Source organism: Hemitrygon akajei, chromosome 4, assembly GCF_048418815.1.
Source record: "Hemitrygon akajei chromosome 4, sHemAka1.3, whole genome shotgun sequence".
NCBI lineage: Eukaryota > Metazoa > Chordata > Chondrichthyes > Myliobatiformes > Dasyatidae > Hemitrygon > Hemitrygon akajei.
The window spans coordinates 129458492-129476211 of record NC_133127.1 but is presented as its reverse complement, the minus strand read 5'-3'; the positions used below and the strand labels follow the sequence as shown (position 1 = coordinate 129476211).

Sequence of the window (17720 nt, the reverse complement as noted above, 5' to 3'; positions counted from 1 at the left end):
GTTTGAGTGAGAATAGATGTAGCGTATTGCACCAGAATGATTTTGGTAGGGGGTGACTTTAGGGTGAGCAGTCACCGCTTCCTTAAGATGAATTGCAAAAGGTTTCATGCTAGACTTTTAATATTTGTTCAGTATGTGCCTTAAATCATACTGCATTGAGAATTGTCAAGAGGCTGAAGTAAAATATTTATGATCCTCGGATTTTGTTGAAAGCTTTCTATTCCATTGGGATTTTAATATTAGCTTTACTTTTTATGCTAAGTAAAAACACATGCATGGGAAAAATGACTTCAGTATAACAAAGTCAACAAGTATAAACATTGAATGTAAATAACAGCAGATTGGTACATACGAAGAGATATTTTGAACTGTGCATGGGAAACTGGTTTAGTTATGTCTAATCATGACTGCAGTAGATTGTGTATTTAGGGTAAGACATATTTAAAATATTTTATCAACCACTTGATGTTCTAAATTACAAGTTTTAAAAATTATCTCCATAAAATTGTAGTTGTATTTTATCAAGAACTACAGTATTTATGCATGATTCCTGAAAGAGCAAAATACAGGTTATTTTATTGATGAAAAGAGTTTTGTTTATTCCTGTGTAATTTTCAGCCTCCAAGGTTGAATGGATTTCCTAAAGGTTAACTTGCAGGGCACCACTATGAGACATCCTGCAGAAATATCAAAGATCATTTGGGAGAATAAGTCATTGCGTATTTTCCAGTTTAAAAAAAAAATTGCATGTTTCAATTTAGAAAAGTTCTTTTGTTGAGCATTTTGACCAGAGGTCATTTGATGAAATCTCCAGGAATGTTCTCAACTAATGGCTATTTTATAGAGGATTCTGTAGGTGCTCAAGTAAAAGTTTGTGTGTCGTAAAAATATAATGGAGTTAATTGATCAGAGGTTTATAGATCAGCTATGAACTAAATGAGTGACAAAACTTTTGCTTTGGCTCGCACTGTGATTGCAAACTGTAAATGTTGATTGCAGTCCGATCAAACGCAGTTCAGGTGCATTTTTATTATGTATAGTCGGCCCTCCTTATCCGTGAGGGTTTGGTTCTGGGACCCTCGCGGATACCAAAAAAACACGGATGCTCAATTCCCTTATTCAACCTGTTCAAAGCGGTGGACCTTAGGACCCAGCGGAACCCCAGACCTTATTTAACCTGTCTCAGTGCGGTGGACATTAGGACCCAGCGGAACCCCAGACCTTATTTAACCTGTCTCAGTGCAGTGGATATTAGGACCCGGCGGTTAAGCTCTGGATCTGCAGTGTTTCTGTTCATGAAAATAATCACGATCACGACAGAAAATAAAGTGGAAATAATAAAGCAGTCAGAAAGAGGTGAAATGCCATCGGTTATTGGAAAAGCGTTAGGCTACTGTCGGTCAACGATTGGAACAATTTAAAAGGATAAAGTGAGAAAGGCCCTGCCCCGATGAAAGCTACAATTATTACTAAGCAACACAGTGGTTTAATTGTTGGGTTTTGGGTTTTTGATCCTCCACATCAACCAGGCACGGAAGGAGAATGCGCTCGGAAGTGGTCTGTCACTGGGTTGAATGCGAGAACTTCCATTCCTGAGCCTGGCACTGAAATATACGTTCTTAAGTGTTTTATATGCACAGAAAGGTAAAATATATACTATATACTAAGACAAATTTTTGACTCACTGACACTAAATAATACTGGATGTACCCATTCTGACTTACATAGTAAGAGAACTTCTGATTTTTTTTGATCCCGATGCACGGTAATCTACGCACATCCTCCTGTATACTTTAAATCATCTCTAGATTACTTAGAATAACTAATACAATGTAAATGCTATGTAAAATGGTTGTTATACTGCATTGTTTAGGGAATAATGACTGGAAAAAAAAAGTCTGTACATGCTCGAACAAGAAGTGCTAGAAAAGCACTTCCGGGTTTTCTCAATTCGCGATTGGTTGAATTTGCACATGTGGAACTTGCGAATAAGGAGGGCCGACTGTACATAAAATATTTTTGGAGCAATGCATGGAATCTTTAAAATTTTGAACTTTTGACTTTTGAAAAGACATATTGACCTCTGATTTAAATTGGACATTGGAATAACTTTCGTTTTGTTATAATTTTCCTCTAGTGCCACGGTTCATTTAACATTCCCCGATTTGTTTATACTCCCAGTACAGTAGCACTACATTCAATTTATTTCATGATGCCCAACAGTGACATTTAATGGCTTTCACAGAGCATCCAGGTTTCAAAATCACCACTTGATTTGCTTCATTGAATAAATAAATAGGTAAAGGAGCTATTTAATGATTAGCGGGCCTTGTATCGTGCAAAACAATTCTGATATTGAAAATTAACTTTTACCGTTGGAGTCTAATTTTAGTTAATAAAGGAAATAATTCTGTAAACTTTCTCTTTTCCTCTTTTATTACCTCTATGAAACCAATTTTCATTGAAACAAATTGTGAATTGAATTTGATAAAGTAATTAACATTTATGGTTTAGTTATGGCAGACTTTACAAAATCATAAAGCCAGAGATATATAATTTTAAAAGAGTCATGTAACATTATCAGGCTTTAGATTTTAGAAGGTAAGGTTATGGGTCCACCCATGTAACTGTTTGACACGGAGGGAACCTTCTTGACATGCAGTGCTATGCCCTGAAGAGTTCAATCAAAAAAGTAATTACTTGTTTTCAAAAGTAAGTTTTTAAAGAAAACTTTACCATCAGCATTATTTAGAACTAGGAATTTAAATGCTGCCTATGTTGTAAGACAGGCATGAGCAGGTCCAGTAGCACCCCACTCTCCTCATCCCAGTTCCTGTATCACCCACCTCAGCAGTCTCACTTCGCAGTGACAGTTTCAGAAACCTTTGTAGTCCTGGATCAAATGATGTGATTAAGATGGCCTCGATTTTGGAGAAACATCTCTACAAATTTGGTGTTCTCCAAAATTGCCCCAGATTCCGAGAGTAGCCTTTGCATTGTTTTAGCTGAATGCTGCACAACTGAAGTCCAATGGAGGAGCTTGAAACTGCGGCAGTTCCAGTAGATGGCTCTGGCTCTACCATTGGAGGGTCTTGGTGCTTGTCAGAACTGTATTGTGACTGTTGAAAGGGCAAGTTTGGGATGGAAGAACCACAGAAACCATGACCATTTTCTGATGTCAGCACAGAATGTGGACAGGTCCCCAATTAACACAAATTCTAGAGCAAAGAGGATCCTAATAAACAAATATTATATTGGATTTGTTCAACACAAGACCAGTGCTTGGATTTGGAGTATCTTCAGCAAATGTCCTTCTGAGGTTCATGGTCTCCAGTGCTCTGTGGTGATGCTTGAATGTGATTCGTTATAGAGGTGTACTGAAACACGTCTTATTCACCATTCCCAGATGTTCTGTGAAGGATTATGCTTTTTGTTTGGTTACCTGACAGATGCTTGCCATTCAGAAGTTTGTTCCAGCACATCATGGCATTCCCCTTCCACCTTGAATGTATACTGTGGTAAAACTCAAAACAAAAACTGGACCAACAAAAAGCAGAGTATCCTGCCTTGTTCTGATGGCCTTGATGATGTCAGTTACAAGTTGCTGACTTCACTTGTGCAGTACGAAAAAATCGGACCACATGTGCATTTCCCTGTCAATTGTCTAGCAATTTGTACTTTAGGGAATAATGCAATTAAAAAGAAATGCAAATTATTCACATGCTGATTTTGCCAGTAAATATGACCAAAAGGCAATGTATGGATGCAGACACCATGCAAATAACTTGCAACTCAAACTGCAGCAGAGAAGAATACATGCAGTCTACTAATTTACTTTAGTGGTCAGTTGTAACTGGAAAACTCCAGCAAAGAATGTGACTAAAGACTCAAAGTAATTGAATGCTGATATCAGTGGCTGCTTCATAGCAAATGGACTCTTGACCTAATTGGACAAAACATTCTTTTTGCAACAGAATAATACTGAATTGTGCTATAAGATTCCTGCCTTTATGGAACAGCTGCCTTTATAATGCAGTGTCTGTAGAATTGTGTTGCATTATTAACTTATAAATTTTGAATTACTTTTTAAAAATAGAAACTCAAATGTTAGCTTTAGAGAATTAAGTTTAAATCTGGTATTTTGTATTTGCTTTTCAGACTTGTCCGCCGCAGTTCAGAGGTTTTCACAGTCGCTACAGGATTTCCAGTTTGAGTGTATTGGTGATGCAGAGACTGATGATGAGATAAATATTGGTAAGTCTTAATTTTGAAAATTATCATTTTGCTCATTATTATATACTAGTTAACTTTTCTTCTGTGTCAACAAGCTTTCTACCCAACTTTTCCCACTATTCCACTCTTCAGAAGTGATTCATTGCATACAGTGGTAGAAAAAATCTCAGCCTTATTAATTTGACTGCCTAGAGCTATTGTTGACAAAAGGCAGAAAACACCTCCTGTCTCTCTTGTCTTAATTAAAGTATTGCCTCTTGCTGGAATACAATTCCACAAGAGCTGGAAACCTTGGTGAAAGTGAGCCATTCTTATGTGATGTTACACAATTATTGAGGAAGTATGCTCCCTCCCCTGCACATTATTTCCCTGTAATATAAATTCATCTGGATGCAGTATATTAACTTGGAACATAAATGCACTTAAGATAGAAAGGTTAATGAGCCTCAGGTAAATAGTGTCTGTCAGACTCTGCCCATTCACGTTCAACTCAAACCATGTTACTTCAGCTGCTGACACATCATGACTTCGCCCTGTATTTTAAAACTCTGTCTTTATCCATTATTTGGCACATTCTACGGTTCTTAGCTTGCTGTCAAATGCCTTGGACCAACAAGCAACTAAATCCTAGATACCTATTTTTTATTGACCCATTTACTGCACAATCACCTAAGGCTATATCCTTGATAATGCTTTTGAACTACCCAGGTTTATGGAAAATATTGGGATAGTGAGGCAAAGTACAGAATGATCAAGAAATCAACTTTAAAGAAGAGAGGTAGATCACCAAGGATTTTAGGGAAGATTTTTTGAAAGAAGTTCTGCAGCATTTGTAGTTCAACAAAGTTGATTAAAAAGTAATTTCCTGCCTGAGATTCACTTTATTAACTTTTATTAGAAACACACAACTCTTCCTGAAATATTGCTTGCTATAGATTGTAGTGCCACAGTTTTGTCAGGTGAATGGAATAGACAGTCTGCTTGGTTTCACCTTCAGATTTGGGCATTGGGAAACCAAACCCGCCATCCTTAAACCACTGAAAAAGATCCTCAGTATTTGCCAGCTTTAATGGCGCTGGAAAGATCCTGAAATGTTGTTTGCTGATTACCTTTCCAGATTTGGAAAATGATGATTGGCTCAATTACTGAGGAGCATGTTAATTTGTGATGCGAGGCCTCCACTCTGTTGACCCACACTCTGCCGGGATCTTAGACATGGACGTAAGAGTAAAACAGCATGAAAGCAAACCCTTTGGCCCAGCTGGTCACTGCTGACCAGGATGCCTCATCTAAGCTAGTTCCATTTGCCAGAATTTGGCCCATAATCTCCTAAACCTTCTCAATCCATGTACATGGCCAACTGTCTTTTAAATTTTGTTATTGGACCTGCCTCAACCATTTCCCCTGGAAGCATATTCCAAAAATATTCCACCTTGTGCATAAAAAATAATTACCCCCAACGTTCATTTTAAATCTTTCCCCTCTTTTAAACTTATGCCCTCTACTTTTTAATTCTCCAAAGTTGTGTAAAAGGCGATGAATTTACACTTCTTTCCCTTTAGGACTTTATACACTTGTATAAAGTCACCTCTGACTGCTACACTGTAAAGTAATAAAGTGCTAACCTGTCCACCCTCTCCCTGTATGTCAGGCAGCAGCCCTGCATTCTTTACAGTGTATTAACAACCAAAACAGTCGGTCCCTCACCAGTGTCCTGTATAACTTACCTACTTTTATGTTCGGTGCACTGACTGATGAACGTCAGCATGCCAAAAGCCTTTTTTACCACCGTCTCCTGTGGCTGCACTTTTAGGGAACCATATACCGTACTTGCTCTTCAACATCCCTCTGTTTTGCCAACACTTCCCAGGACTCTGCCATTCCTTGTCCTATTTGGATTTGATTTTCTAAAATGTAACAGGTTATACTTACTTGAATTAAACTCCATTTGCTATTGGTCAGCCCACATACTCAGTTGATCAACTTTCCCGTGTAATTTTTCACTGTGACATCTTTTTCACTGTGACATCCTTTTTCACTGTGCACTGTGCAAAGTATTTCACTATCACCTGCTGCAAACTTATAAACCATGCCTTGTACATCTTTTTTCTTTTTCAATATTTTTATTGATTTCTTACATAAAAGAATAGAGTGCAGTAGGATGTATAATATATATTGGTTACAATATATTGGAATCACAAATATAGTCTCATTATCCGTATCCATATAAATTAAATTTAAACATAATATTGAAAAGAGATAATTTTATTATACAAAAAAATCTAAACCCACTACCAGAAAAAAAACAGCTGTTTGGTTTAAAAAAAAGGAAAAAATCCTTATCCTATACTAAAACATATTATTAGCCAACATATGTGTTTAATAGCAAATCAAAGATTTTGAAAATAATTCAAAAAAGGTCCCCACAATGTTAAAAAAATCTTGTCTAGGTTCAGAAATTGAACAGCGTATCTTCTCTAAATTTAAACATAATTTAACCTATGAGTAGGTGGAGTGGCATCCTTCCACTTAAGCAACAATGCCCTCCTGGCTATAAGAGAAATAAAAGCCAAAATGTGCAAATCATGTGTCTCCAAAATAATGTCATTTCCTCCAAATAAGGCAGTCAAAGGGTTTGGTCAAAGGACATCTTAGCCAACAGTTGATTGACGCATGCCCATGAAAATGATATAGATCTCTATGGAGCAATGGTGTTCTGGGAGGGGGTGGGAAGTGGGTGTTATTGGGGTAGGAGATGGGGAGTGTGATGGTGTTGGGGGTTTTTGGTTTATGCTTTGTCTTGTACTGATTGGAACCCTGACCAGCCACTGGACTTTGCAGTTTTGCCTTGGGACATGACTGGTTTTGTGGCAAAGGGCATGATCCTTTAATTTGAATGCTCAAAGCCGAGAGAAAATTCAAACTGAAGTAGTTTGGCTGTAATTCAGGGAGGTTTAAAAATTTCCATTCTTTTCCAGCTATATGATTGACTCTACCTTCTGAAATTATTAGCAGATACCTCAATAATTGTGTTAGTAATGGATCAGATGAATTGTTTTTATAAAAAATATTGAATTTTAGAAACAGTTTCAAATTTAGTAATTTAAAAATAATATTCACCTAAAACTGATACACAAAGTTAATAAACTATTGATATGAATGTCAGTGGCTGCACTCTATATGGTTTTTATTACTCATCCCCTAAGGTTTAAACTAAATGATTGAGATCATTCCTGAGGAGTCCTGAGCTTTGCAGTGATGAAGTAATTTCAAACAATTTTCATATATTAAAACAAGTAATCCAGGAACTGTCAAAACAAGTACTGCAAGCCAAGTAACAATTGCAACTCTTATATTTTATTATATTTCCGATAATTCTATTCCCTGAGCATCCATATGTTTGTTCCCTTAGCTGAAAAATATACCAATAAAACCTTGAATGAATCATAAAACAGGAAGAAATTGGTTGAAGGAAGATTAACATATTGTTGCATTTTCAATCTTTGAACAAGCTAGAGGAATTTGGTCTAGTTTAATGGTAGATTTGGTTCAAGAAGACAGAACGTTGCTATGAACTTGACTTTGTTTGAAAATTAAGAGAGTTCCATGCCCTGGCATATTCCGGATTTAATGAAGGAAAAAGTATATCTGGAGGACAAAAAGATCTTTAGCAGGTTATGTTCAGTTTGACACTAGGAAGTTTGAATAAGAGCTGGCATCCACTGATGTTCTCTGTGCAGTGTCTAGCAGTACTGCTGATTGCCTGAAGATGTTTCTTAGCACATATTCTGTGATAATTCTCGGTTTATATTGGACTTGCCTGAAGGTTAATAGGCTACTAAATGCTGCCTCTAGTGTAGGTGGATGGCAGAAAAATTCGGAGAAATCTGTACATATATGAGGATGTTGCTTAAAGAGGAATAAATAAGGGAATGAAGAAGAAGAAAAAAATTCCATAAAAGACAGTGAGACTTGTTGGCCAGCTGGTAACGTCATCTTAAATATACTGTAATTATTAGTTTTGTACAAAAATGGTCCGTACTTTTCTGTTGCCTAGGTTATAGAACTTATAGTTTTAAACTTGTCCATTGGCCACCTACATCAGGCTACTATATGTGCTTTGGGTCATATGTAGAAGCTTCATTAGTTGGACAACCTACTTACAGGGGGAAAAATGCTGTTGTTGCTTCTCCTCTACATGTTATTGACTTGAGTTAATAACCATGGAGGGATGATGTGATGGGTGTTCAGGTCACAGATTTCATGCAATTGGTTCCACTGCTGCTGCTGTCTGAGTTTTGCATTTTTAAATGCGTTTTTATCCTTTTCCACATTCCATTATGGTAAGGCTGCCTGATATGATGAAGGGACCCTATGTACTAAAATAGAACTTACATTGAGTAATGGTCATATGTACTAACACTATATTAATATTAGTAGTGTTATAGTCGTTTGTTAAGTGTCGTGTTGTATGATGTAGATGATCATGGTCTTGACCTTGATTGCTCTTGGCAATTTTTTCTGCAGAAGTGGTTTGCCATTGCTTTCTTCTGGGCAGTGTCTTTACAAGACAGGTGACCTCAGCCATTATCAATACTCTTCAGAGATTGTCTGCCTGGCGTCAGTGGTCACATAACCAGGACTTGTGATATGTATCAGCTGCTCAAGTGACCATCCACCACATATTCCTGTAGCTTCACGTGACCCTGATCGGGAGGCTAAGCAGGTGCAATACCTTGCCCAAGGGTGACCTGGAGACTAGCAGAGGGAAGGAACGCCTTACATCTCCTTTGGTAGAGACGTATCTCCACCCCACCACCCTGATGTTATAGTACTAATACCATAACACAACATATAGCTATGGCAGCAGATGCATCAGGCAGGGCCAAACGGGTTATTTTCATGTGTCGATTCTCTGGCCACCTGCTGCAAAAACAGACTGACAGCTAATCAGGAATCAGTCCTTTCCATTACTAATAAGTCTTAATAAGCTGGTAAGGAAGGCGGGCTCTGTCGTGGGCAAAGTACTGGAGAGTTTAACATCGGTAGCTGAGCGAAGGGCGCTGAGTAGGCTACGGTCAATTATGGAAAACTCTGAACATCCTCTACATAGCACCATCCAGAGACAGAGAAGCAGTTTCAGCGACAGGTTACTATCGATGCAATGCTCCTCAGACAGGATGAAGAGGTCAATACTCCCCAATGCCATTAGGCTTTACAATTCAACTGCCAGGACTTAAGAACTTTTTAAAAGCTATTATTAATGCTTTTTGAGATAGTGATTTAGATGCATATCATATTTTTTACTGAGTTAAGTATTGTATGTAATTAGTTTTGCTACAACAAGTGTATGGGACATTGGAAAAAAGTTGAATTTCCCCATGGGGATGAATAAAGTATCTATCTATCTATCTATCTATCTATCTAAGAGACCAGCAGCAACTGGGAATCAGGTATAAAAACAGAAAACGCTGGAAACACTGAATAAATTGAGTAGCATTTCTGGAAAGTGGAGAAAAAAAACTGTGAATATTTCAGGATGAAGACCTTTGATTAGAACTGGGGAAGAGAGGAAGAACTATTAAATTGCACAGGTGAAAAGGGAAGGATGGATTGGTCAAAAGTTTCTTAACTGAGGTCAGAGTTGTTGTGGTAATAAGTTGTAGATGTTATGCTATCAGCTTGTCAGTGGGAGAATTAGAGAGAGAAAATTAGTAAAAACTGAGGAGATGAGGGCAGTTAGAGAGTAAGCATACACATAAAGGGATATTAGAATTGCAAAACGCAGGGCTAATGGATGTGCCAACAGGTTGGGTTATGCTAACAGGGATAAAAGTGACCCAGTGTCATGGATAGAAGTGGCCAGTGTTAATACAGACAGAGAAAGTGACTTAGCTGACGTTGTAGAATTCCACATTGAGTCTGGGAGGTTGTACCACGCCCAGATGGAAGATGAGGTGCAGTTGCACAAGTCTGTTGTGGTCCTGATTATAACTGTGTGAGGAGTCTAGAGACAGGTTATTCAGAGTGGGAACGGGATGGTGAATTACGATTGCATTTTACCTATTGTAGTCCCATGCCTAGAGTGCATGACTTTCATTGCTGTACCAAGTACTTCGACAAGCCGTGTTAATCATGGATTGGTCTAATGTGGGACTCAAGTCCTGCGATAATTCTAATTTCTTCTTTATTTGCTAATTTTTTCCATCTTCTCATGAGCAACATATTTTACTTTTAGGAAGCTCATGGTTATTTCAGTGTTCCTATAGCGTGGGTGATAGAGCAGTAATTTTTTTGTCTACTCATTTCAACAGATGGATTGTTAGGTGCGATTTCCTGCCATTTGCTTCCTGCCAAAGTATAGAAATGGCTGTTCAGTTCTTTGGAGATCTCCTTCTTTAATTTGCAGTCAAATGAAAAGGAAGGTGTGGGGGAGAGAATAAAACTTCCTGTCAATAGTTTGTTGGGAGAACAACTGCCATATGTGCATATTTTAAAAAAAAATAATTCAGTCTGAACATATATTTGTAGAATTTTGTGTTATTAAAGCTATTGAAATTTGCAGCAAAGGTAATTTGGGCGATTGTGTCCATGCTAATCTAAACAAGGTAGTTCTCGGATCTTATCTACCACCCTTTTCTAAGATGGTAGAATTTTACTTTTCAGTTAGTTTCTAATCTCATTAATTTTTGAGAATGATTTATTTGTGTAGGTTTTCTTAAGATATACACATGATAGATCACTTATAATTACTGCTGGTGTACATTGTTCTGGCTGTTTTAAATTTTATGTACAATTCTGAAGTATTTTATTGTAGTGTGGTTTTTGTACAAGCAATTGATGAGCAGAATTAGATAATAACAAGGGCTTGTGTTACTATGGCAACTTTAACTGACTACAAATCCAAAGGCACTTCAGAAATTCCTACAGATATAATTTAACAATAAACCGTTTAAGAACTGAAGTGATGGGTGACAAAAGCTTGCTCAATGAGGAAGTTTTAGAGAGAAGCAACCAAATACTGGAGGAACTCAGCAGGCCAGGCAGCATCTATGGAAAAGAGTATTGTCGATATTTTGGACCGAGACGCTTTGGCAGGACTGGAGAAAAAAAACGGAGGAGTGGATTTAAAAGGTGGGGGGAAGGGAGAGTGGAACACAAGATGATAAGGTGTCGTTCCTCCAACCTAAGTGTGGCCTCACCATGACAAGCAATTGATGAGCTGTTCTAATTCGCACATTATCTGCAGATTGACTTTGATTTTTGGTTAATAAATACTCCGGTTTTGAAATTTGAACATTATTTTGAAGTCACTCCCGAGTTATAGCTTTTCAGTCACTGTCTTTCTTCCAGCTCTATGTTTTTTTTCAAACTTTCTGCACTCTTCCATTTCTGGAATTTACATTAGCTGTTCCTCTCTACTCTTTCCCCCCAGTTAGGGTGGACTTTAAACCTTCCATTGTCACCAAAATTTTTATCATTTACCCCCAACGACTCTCACCTATGTGTACATGATCGATATTGCTTCTGTCCCCACCTATTCCTGTGTCTGTCTAAATGCCTTGTAAATGTTGGTCTCATCTGTTGTTTTCACCAACTCACCTGGCAGCACGTTCTAAGCAGCTACCACTGTCTGTGTGTATATTTAAAAAAGAAAACTTGCTTTGCCCTTCACAAAGCTATGCCCTCTCACATTTGGCACTTCTACCCATAGCTTCTCTGATAATTTTATGTAGTTCTGTCGATGGGAAAAAACACTTCCTTGTATTCCCTTTTGAAGCTCACAATGTTTACTGTGGATCTTAAAATGATTAAAAGAATTCTTGGAAAGGTTGTAAGAGTATTTTAAATTATTAACCTAGAAAGTCCTTTCAATTACATGATGCTCTTTCAGCTGAATCTCTTCATAATAGTCCAAAGGTCATGCGACCCACTGCAGTATTAAATGGTGGGGCTGTTACGTAAGTGTTTAGTGCAAGCAAGCATTTAACATTAACATCTAGCCTACTGCATAGTCTTGTTACTTTTGAAGTTCTGTATTTCAATATGCATTCACAGAAATCCCAGTGCTGCTGTGGGTTATATGAGCTGGTGAAGCAAAGAATGATGTTGGCTTGAAAAATTCAGGCAGTATGTACTGAAAGATCTCTATTGGAACACTTCAAAACAATGATTAGGTTGTGCGGGCATTACAGAACTTACTTATTATACAGCAATGGAAACATTTGAAGTACTTTCAATTCATTTATGAGAAACATACCTGTTAATTTAAAATAAACCCAACTTCAGTCTTGTGTTTTTTTAAAAAAAACGTGTTTTTCTCATATCAAATCAAAAATTAGAGTTCAGGAAGTGTCGGGGGCATTTTCTGTTAATACATTATGGATTTGAAGTTGCTAGGTTTTGTACTTGATGCCCTTTTGTTCCCAAGACACAAATTGGTGGGGAAGAGTGTGGCTGGTGGTCTGCTACTCTGTAATTTACTTTATTTTTACTTTCCAAAGCCATGATTGAAGAAATGTCGAAGGTCAACTAAAGTAGATTAGGTCTCTTGAGAGCTGACATCTGTTAACTGTTAACAAACCAAATGGTAAAATCCCAGCATTGATGAATGTGGGGACTAAGCTGTTTTATTTTGGATTTCCAACCCTAATGACCTTTTGTGTGAAATTTGTAATGTTTTGAATTTAAGGTCAAACTTTGAACTGCTCAAGTGATATTGAAGAAGTGGGAAACCATGCTGTTGCTGGCCGTGACTACTCTACATGTTCTGGTGGGATAGATAATCTAATGTGAAGTAAACTTCGCAAACAGTAAAACACCTTGTTGCTTCTCATAGTTCATCTTTTTCTTAGTTGTCATGAAGATTCCTTTGAGCATTGCATATCCAGTTCTATCCACATGTGGATGAAAACAGTTGTTTTCTGTGAGTTGAAGCTACAACTGCTTGATTTGCCACAGTGATTTTGATGCCAATTACATGACCCACTGGAAATTACTTTCTTGTTACTTTGTGTGGTATTTGAAAAATGTTATCCTTCAATTTTATTTCTAAAGTTAAGTTTAATGAGGCTCTGTTAACATTGTGGAGTCTCACTCACGATGGGAAAGTGTGTCACAAATGAACCACCCTTCTCTCCAAGGAGTCTTTCTGCATTCGTGCAGTATAACACATCTGTGGGTGAGGCACAATACTCAAAGCAGTTTGGTCATTATAAAGTGACTGCATTGGCTGCATTACTAATCCTGGCTTGTTTAGAGAGACCTTAGTGAGAGATTATTGTTTCACAGCTGTTTCATGTTTCATTTTGGTATTTATCATTATTTTGGTTAGTTACACTAATGAATTTGGTTTTGTTTTTGTATGGCCATTACTATTTTCAGAATTTAGTTTTTTTTGGAAATAATTTGGAAAATGTGTGGCTCAGCTGGTTGGTGTTTGACAACTGACTTGCAAACCATAAGAGGAGATATCATCAGTGCTCTGTTAATTTGTGATGAGTCCTCCAAATGCTTGGCCTTTATATACTTACCGATCAGCTGTTTGGTCATTGTTATGGAAACTCACATGTGATTGGTTGTGTGGCGCACTCTGTGTGCTCTGGCCTGGAAGTTTTGCCTGCGTTGGCTCATAAATGGGATCGTGGTCCACATGTCCATTTACAGAATTGTTCACGGAAAACCATGCTTCTAGGAATTTTCCCATGTGTTCGCTTGCGCCATGATTCTCACTGATGCCCAGTCGAATTTGTGCCCCTCTCGATCTTCATGGGTAGAAGGGAGCGTTGGTCACGCCACTTTACAGCCAGGTGATGTTCATGGGTCCTTGTGGGTAGTTTTCTCCCAGTTTGGCCAATGTAATATTTGTTGCAGTCCCTGCATTGGATTTTGTAGACCATTCTGGTCTTGTCCAATGGCTAGGTTCGTCTTTTGGTTTGCAAAGTACTCTCCCTAAAGTTGCTATTGCGTAATGTGCAACCAAACTTCTATGTTCTTGGAGCAGTCGGGTCTTCATTACTGAGATATTTCGAATGCATGGAATGACAACCCGTTTGGCCGCTTCTTAGTTGGTACATTGTTGATCTTGTAGGCATCTTCATATGAGGTACTGTGGGTGCCTGTTTCATGCAAATACTGTAAAGAGGTGTTTCTGCTCTTTATCCTTTAGCTCTGCTGTGCTGCAGTGTGTGTCTGCTCTTCAGAATGAAGTTTTGATACAACTCTTCCTGTGTGCATTTGGATGGCTGGTGTGATAGTTTAGGGTCTGATTTGTATGTATTCCCTTACGATTAACGGAAATGTCCAAGGTGCCGCCTGTGTTCCTACTGACAAGCACGTCCTAGAATGCCTTTTCTTTTCCTGTTGTTGGATACATGTTCAATGTTGGCTGCAGTTGGATCACACAAATAGTATTTTGGGGGCCTCGGTTTTCCTGCGAGAGTTTGACTGTGGTGTGCATATCTCACACTGGAAGACCATTTTCAAGTTGAAGCAAAAGACCACATGCTGAGATTGTGTTGGCACTTATATGCGCAATGTGCAGTGACGTCAAACTTAAAACAATACTCATTTCATGGCACTCAATGCTGTAAACAACGATTGTGGGAACGTGGCAGTGAAAGCAGTGACACAGCAGTAACCTTAATCCATACTTCTTTGGAATATGGGAGGAAACTGGATCACCCAGTGCAACCCACATGGGTGTGGGGAGAACGTACAAACTTCTCACAGGCTGCCGCGGAATAGAAACCGGCTCGCTGGCGCTGTGATAGTGTTACAATAACAACCTCACTACCGTGCCAGTCACAAGTGTAGGGACCCCATTCCGACCTTTTTGTCCGGAATTTGCACGTTCTCCCAGTGATGCTGCGCATTCTGCCATGTGCTTGTTTTCTCTCATCCTAAAGGTATGCTGGATGGTCACTGTAGATGAGCTCTTGATGTAGGTAAAGTGGTAGAAGAATCCAAGATCAGTAGATGGGAATATGAGGGAGAATAAATAACAGAATTATAGATGGGCTCAGTGATTCAGTTTAATACCAGAGACTGCATTTGGTACACAATCTGAAATTCTTACTCTTCACAGACATCCATCAAACTGAAAAAACCCAAAGAATGAATGACAGAAACATCTGAACCCTAAAGCCGCCCCCCCAGCACAAGCAGCAGCAACAATATCAACAACCCTCCTGCCACTCGCACCAGCAAAAAGCAGTGGCTACTCTCCCCCCACCCTGTAAGCAATAGCAAAGCCCCCAAAGAGATCTTGATCTAGAGTCCATCAAAAACTGCCCATCCCCAACCCTTCAGTCTCTTAGACAGGCTCTCTCCCTCACTAGCGAGGGTGAGAGAGTTCATTTCTGCAACAACAACAAGGAGATTGGGAGTCCAGCAGCTCACTGTTCCAATGTTTCAATCTTCCACATCGCTTCTCTGAGTCCCCTGACTTGAGCGATGTCTTCTCACTCGCCATCAAAAAAAGAGAGAGGATTGCATGAGTATGGGGGCCTTCTTCCAACGGCAGCGCACACCGCCTGCTGTCTCAATGTTTCGGTCTCCAGCTTGCTGACATCGGCAACGAGCTAGTCATCCGTGGGCAGCATCCCGAAGACACTCGTCTTCTAGGCTGCACCTGGAGATATCGAAACGCCAGGCCAAGTCTGAAAATGAGAACCCATCGCTCGTGCAGAACAATAGCTTGAGCTACAGCTGTAGATCAGGGGCTCCGACAGAACCCCAGCCACCTTGAAAAGAAAAGAGAGACACGAGGAAAGATGAATAAGCTGTTTCACGGACGAACTGGAGAAGTCACCTAGGCCTGCAAAATCCTCAGGTGCCACCTTTTCTAGCTCCTCCTAAAATGGGGCTTAGCAGATTGTCTTGTTGGCAGCTCGCACAGATCCAGTGGGCCAAATGGCATACTTATTATCTAAAAAATGTCTTAACTATGAGTGTGTGCCCTGCATTTACATTAGTTAAGTGGGCAGCTGCTGGTGAGTCTGGGGAATTCTTTCTCCAGGTAGGTGTTTTCTTTAGACTTTGTTCCTGTCCTTACTCTTTAATATCTTCAATCCTCTTTCTTAATGTCTTACCATGCTCCTCCTGTTATCAGCCTGATTGTCAATGCAATCTCTCTCCTCTCAAATTCACTAATTAATACTTTGGCACATGTGGGGTAGAATGCAGAAGGTCCTTCAATAAGTCAGGCCATCATTGAACGTAGCATTTCCTGACATGCCAGTGAGTCTGCAGTTGCATCTCCCCCCTGTGATGTGTGTTTCCTCCCATGTGCTTGTTCCCTCTCGCCCTACAGATTTGCTGGTTAGCTGAATGCCATTCTGAAACTGCCATTGCCTTGCGAGCAGTGTACTACCTTCTTTGAATATACTTACAACGGAGTCTTGAATTAGCTTTTCTTTTGTAAGTCTTGCCACATGTTTAACAGAAGGTTGATAAACGATACTTGACTCTTTCCATTGCTAAAACTGTCTAATGATTAACCAGTCTAAATTGTAGCTATCAAAGTTAGATGTCTTCCCTGTAACAGGGTGATGGTGGTGAGATGTTGCTTCCATGTATGTGACTATTTCTGTCCCATGAAGTAAGCAGATAGGTAAATGGTGGAGACTATGGGTGAAGAATTCTGAAAGCCTTGGAGGGAAAAGTGCCACTTGCAAATTAGGAAAGCATATCTAGACTTAAGTTAGACAGTGGAACCAAGCAATGAGTGTAGCATTGAGCTAGAAAATGGAGACACAGCATTAATACTACCTTTGATTGAAATGCAAAGGTTCAAAAGGATAAACACAGAGTCAAATGATGTCAATAGAGTGTAGTTGTTGTGTCCATGTCAGTGCTGTGTAAAAGGATATAACCACTAATCTGATGTCACAAATTAGGAGTTCTAATTCTCTGGCTTTTGGCCATAGTTTCCCAAATTTGGGGGTGGGGGGGGGGTGTTCTCTTTTTTATTTTGTGAGATGGGATTGTTAAAACAACCTGCCATAGACATAGCTGTTTCGCCCAGCTCCTGCTCAGAGGGAGGGTCTTTCCAACTGGTGACCTCGGGACAGCTGATTGCCAAGAACAATGGAGAATGGCTTCTTCAAAAACTGGAATGCTAGAGTGAAGGCAATGAACTCACAGCGAAGTTTCAACAGGGCCCTGAAGAGTTGGGTGATGATGTAGGGATTGGGCTAGATAGCAAATTTGCTGATGAGATTTTCCCTCCTTCCTTAGTGGTTTAAGGGGCACAAAAACGACTGAAGCAGGAGGGCATCACATTGGTGGCTCTTGTAATTCTTAACATGAATTACTCGCAAAGCTCCAGTCTTTATACGTTAGTGGTGAGACATCAAGATTTTGAGAGCAAACTTATGTAAGTAGCATAGCCTAATCAGAACAGATGAGATAATAACCTCATGAATGCCGATATGCACATTGCGGGCAAATTTTATTTGAGTCCATAACATTTCCTTTTTTGGTAA

The 17720-nt window shown here is 39.1% G+C and overlaps 1 protein-coding gene across 2 annotated transcripts in view; it reads left to right on the top strand.

Annotated features, from left to right (window-relative positions):
* arhgap42a (Rho GTPase activating protein 42a) overlaps positions 1-17720 on the top strand; it is a 286674-nt gene that overhangs the window by 97679 nt on the left and 171275 nt on the right. The window contains exons 1-2 of one of the 2 annotated variants that reach the window (XM_073043281.1): positions 3764-4037; positions 4159-4254. In XM_073043281.1, the coding sequence (XP_072899382.1) occupies positions 4031-4037; positions 4159-4254 (103 nt within the window). In that variant the 5' untranslated portion in view covers positions 3764-4030. Of the gene's footprint in view, positions 1-3763; positions 4038-4158; positions 4255-17720 lie in introns of those variants that run through there. The other variant, XM_073043280.1, reaches the window with a different exon arrangement.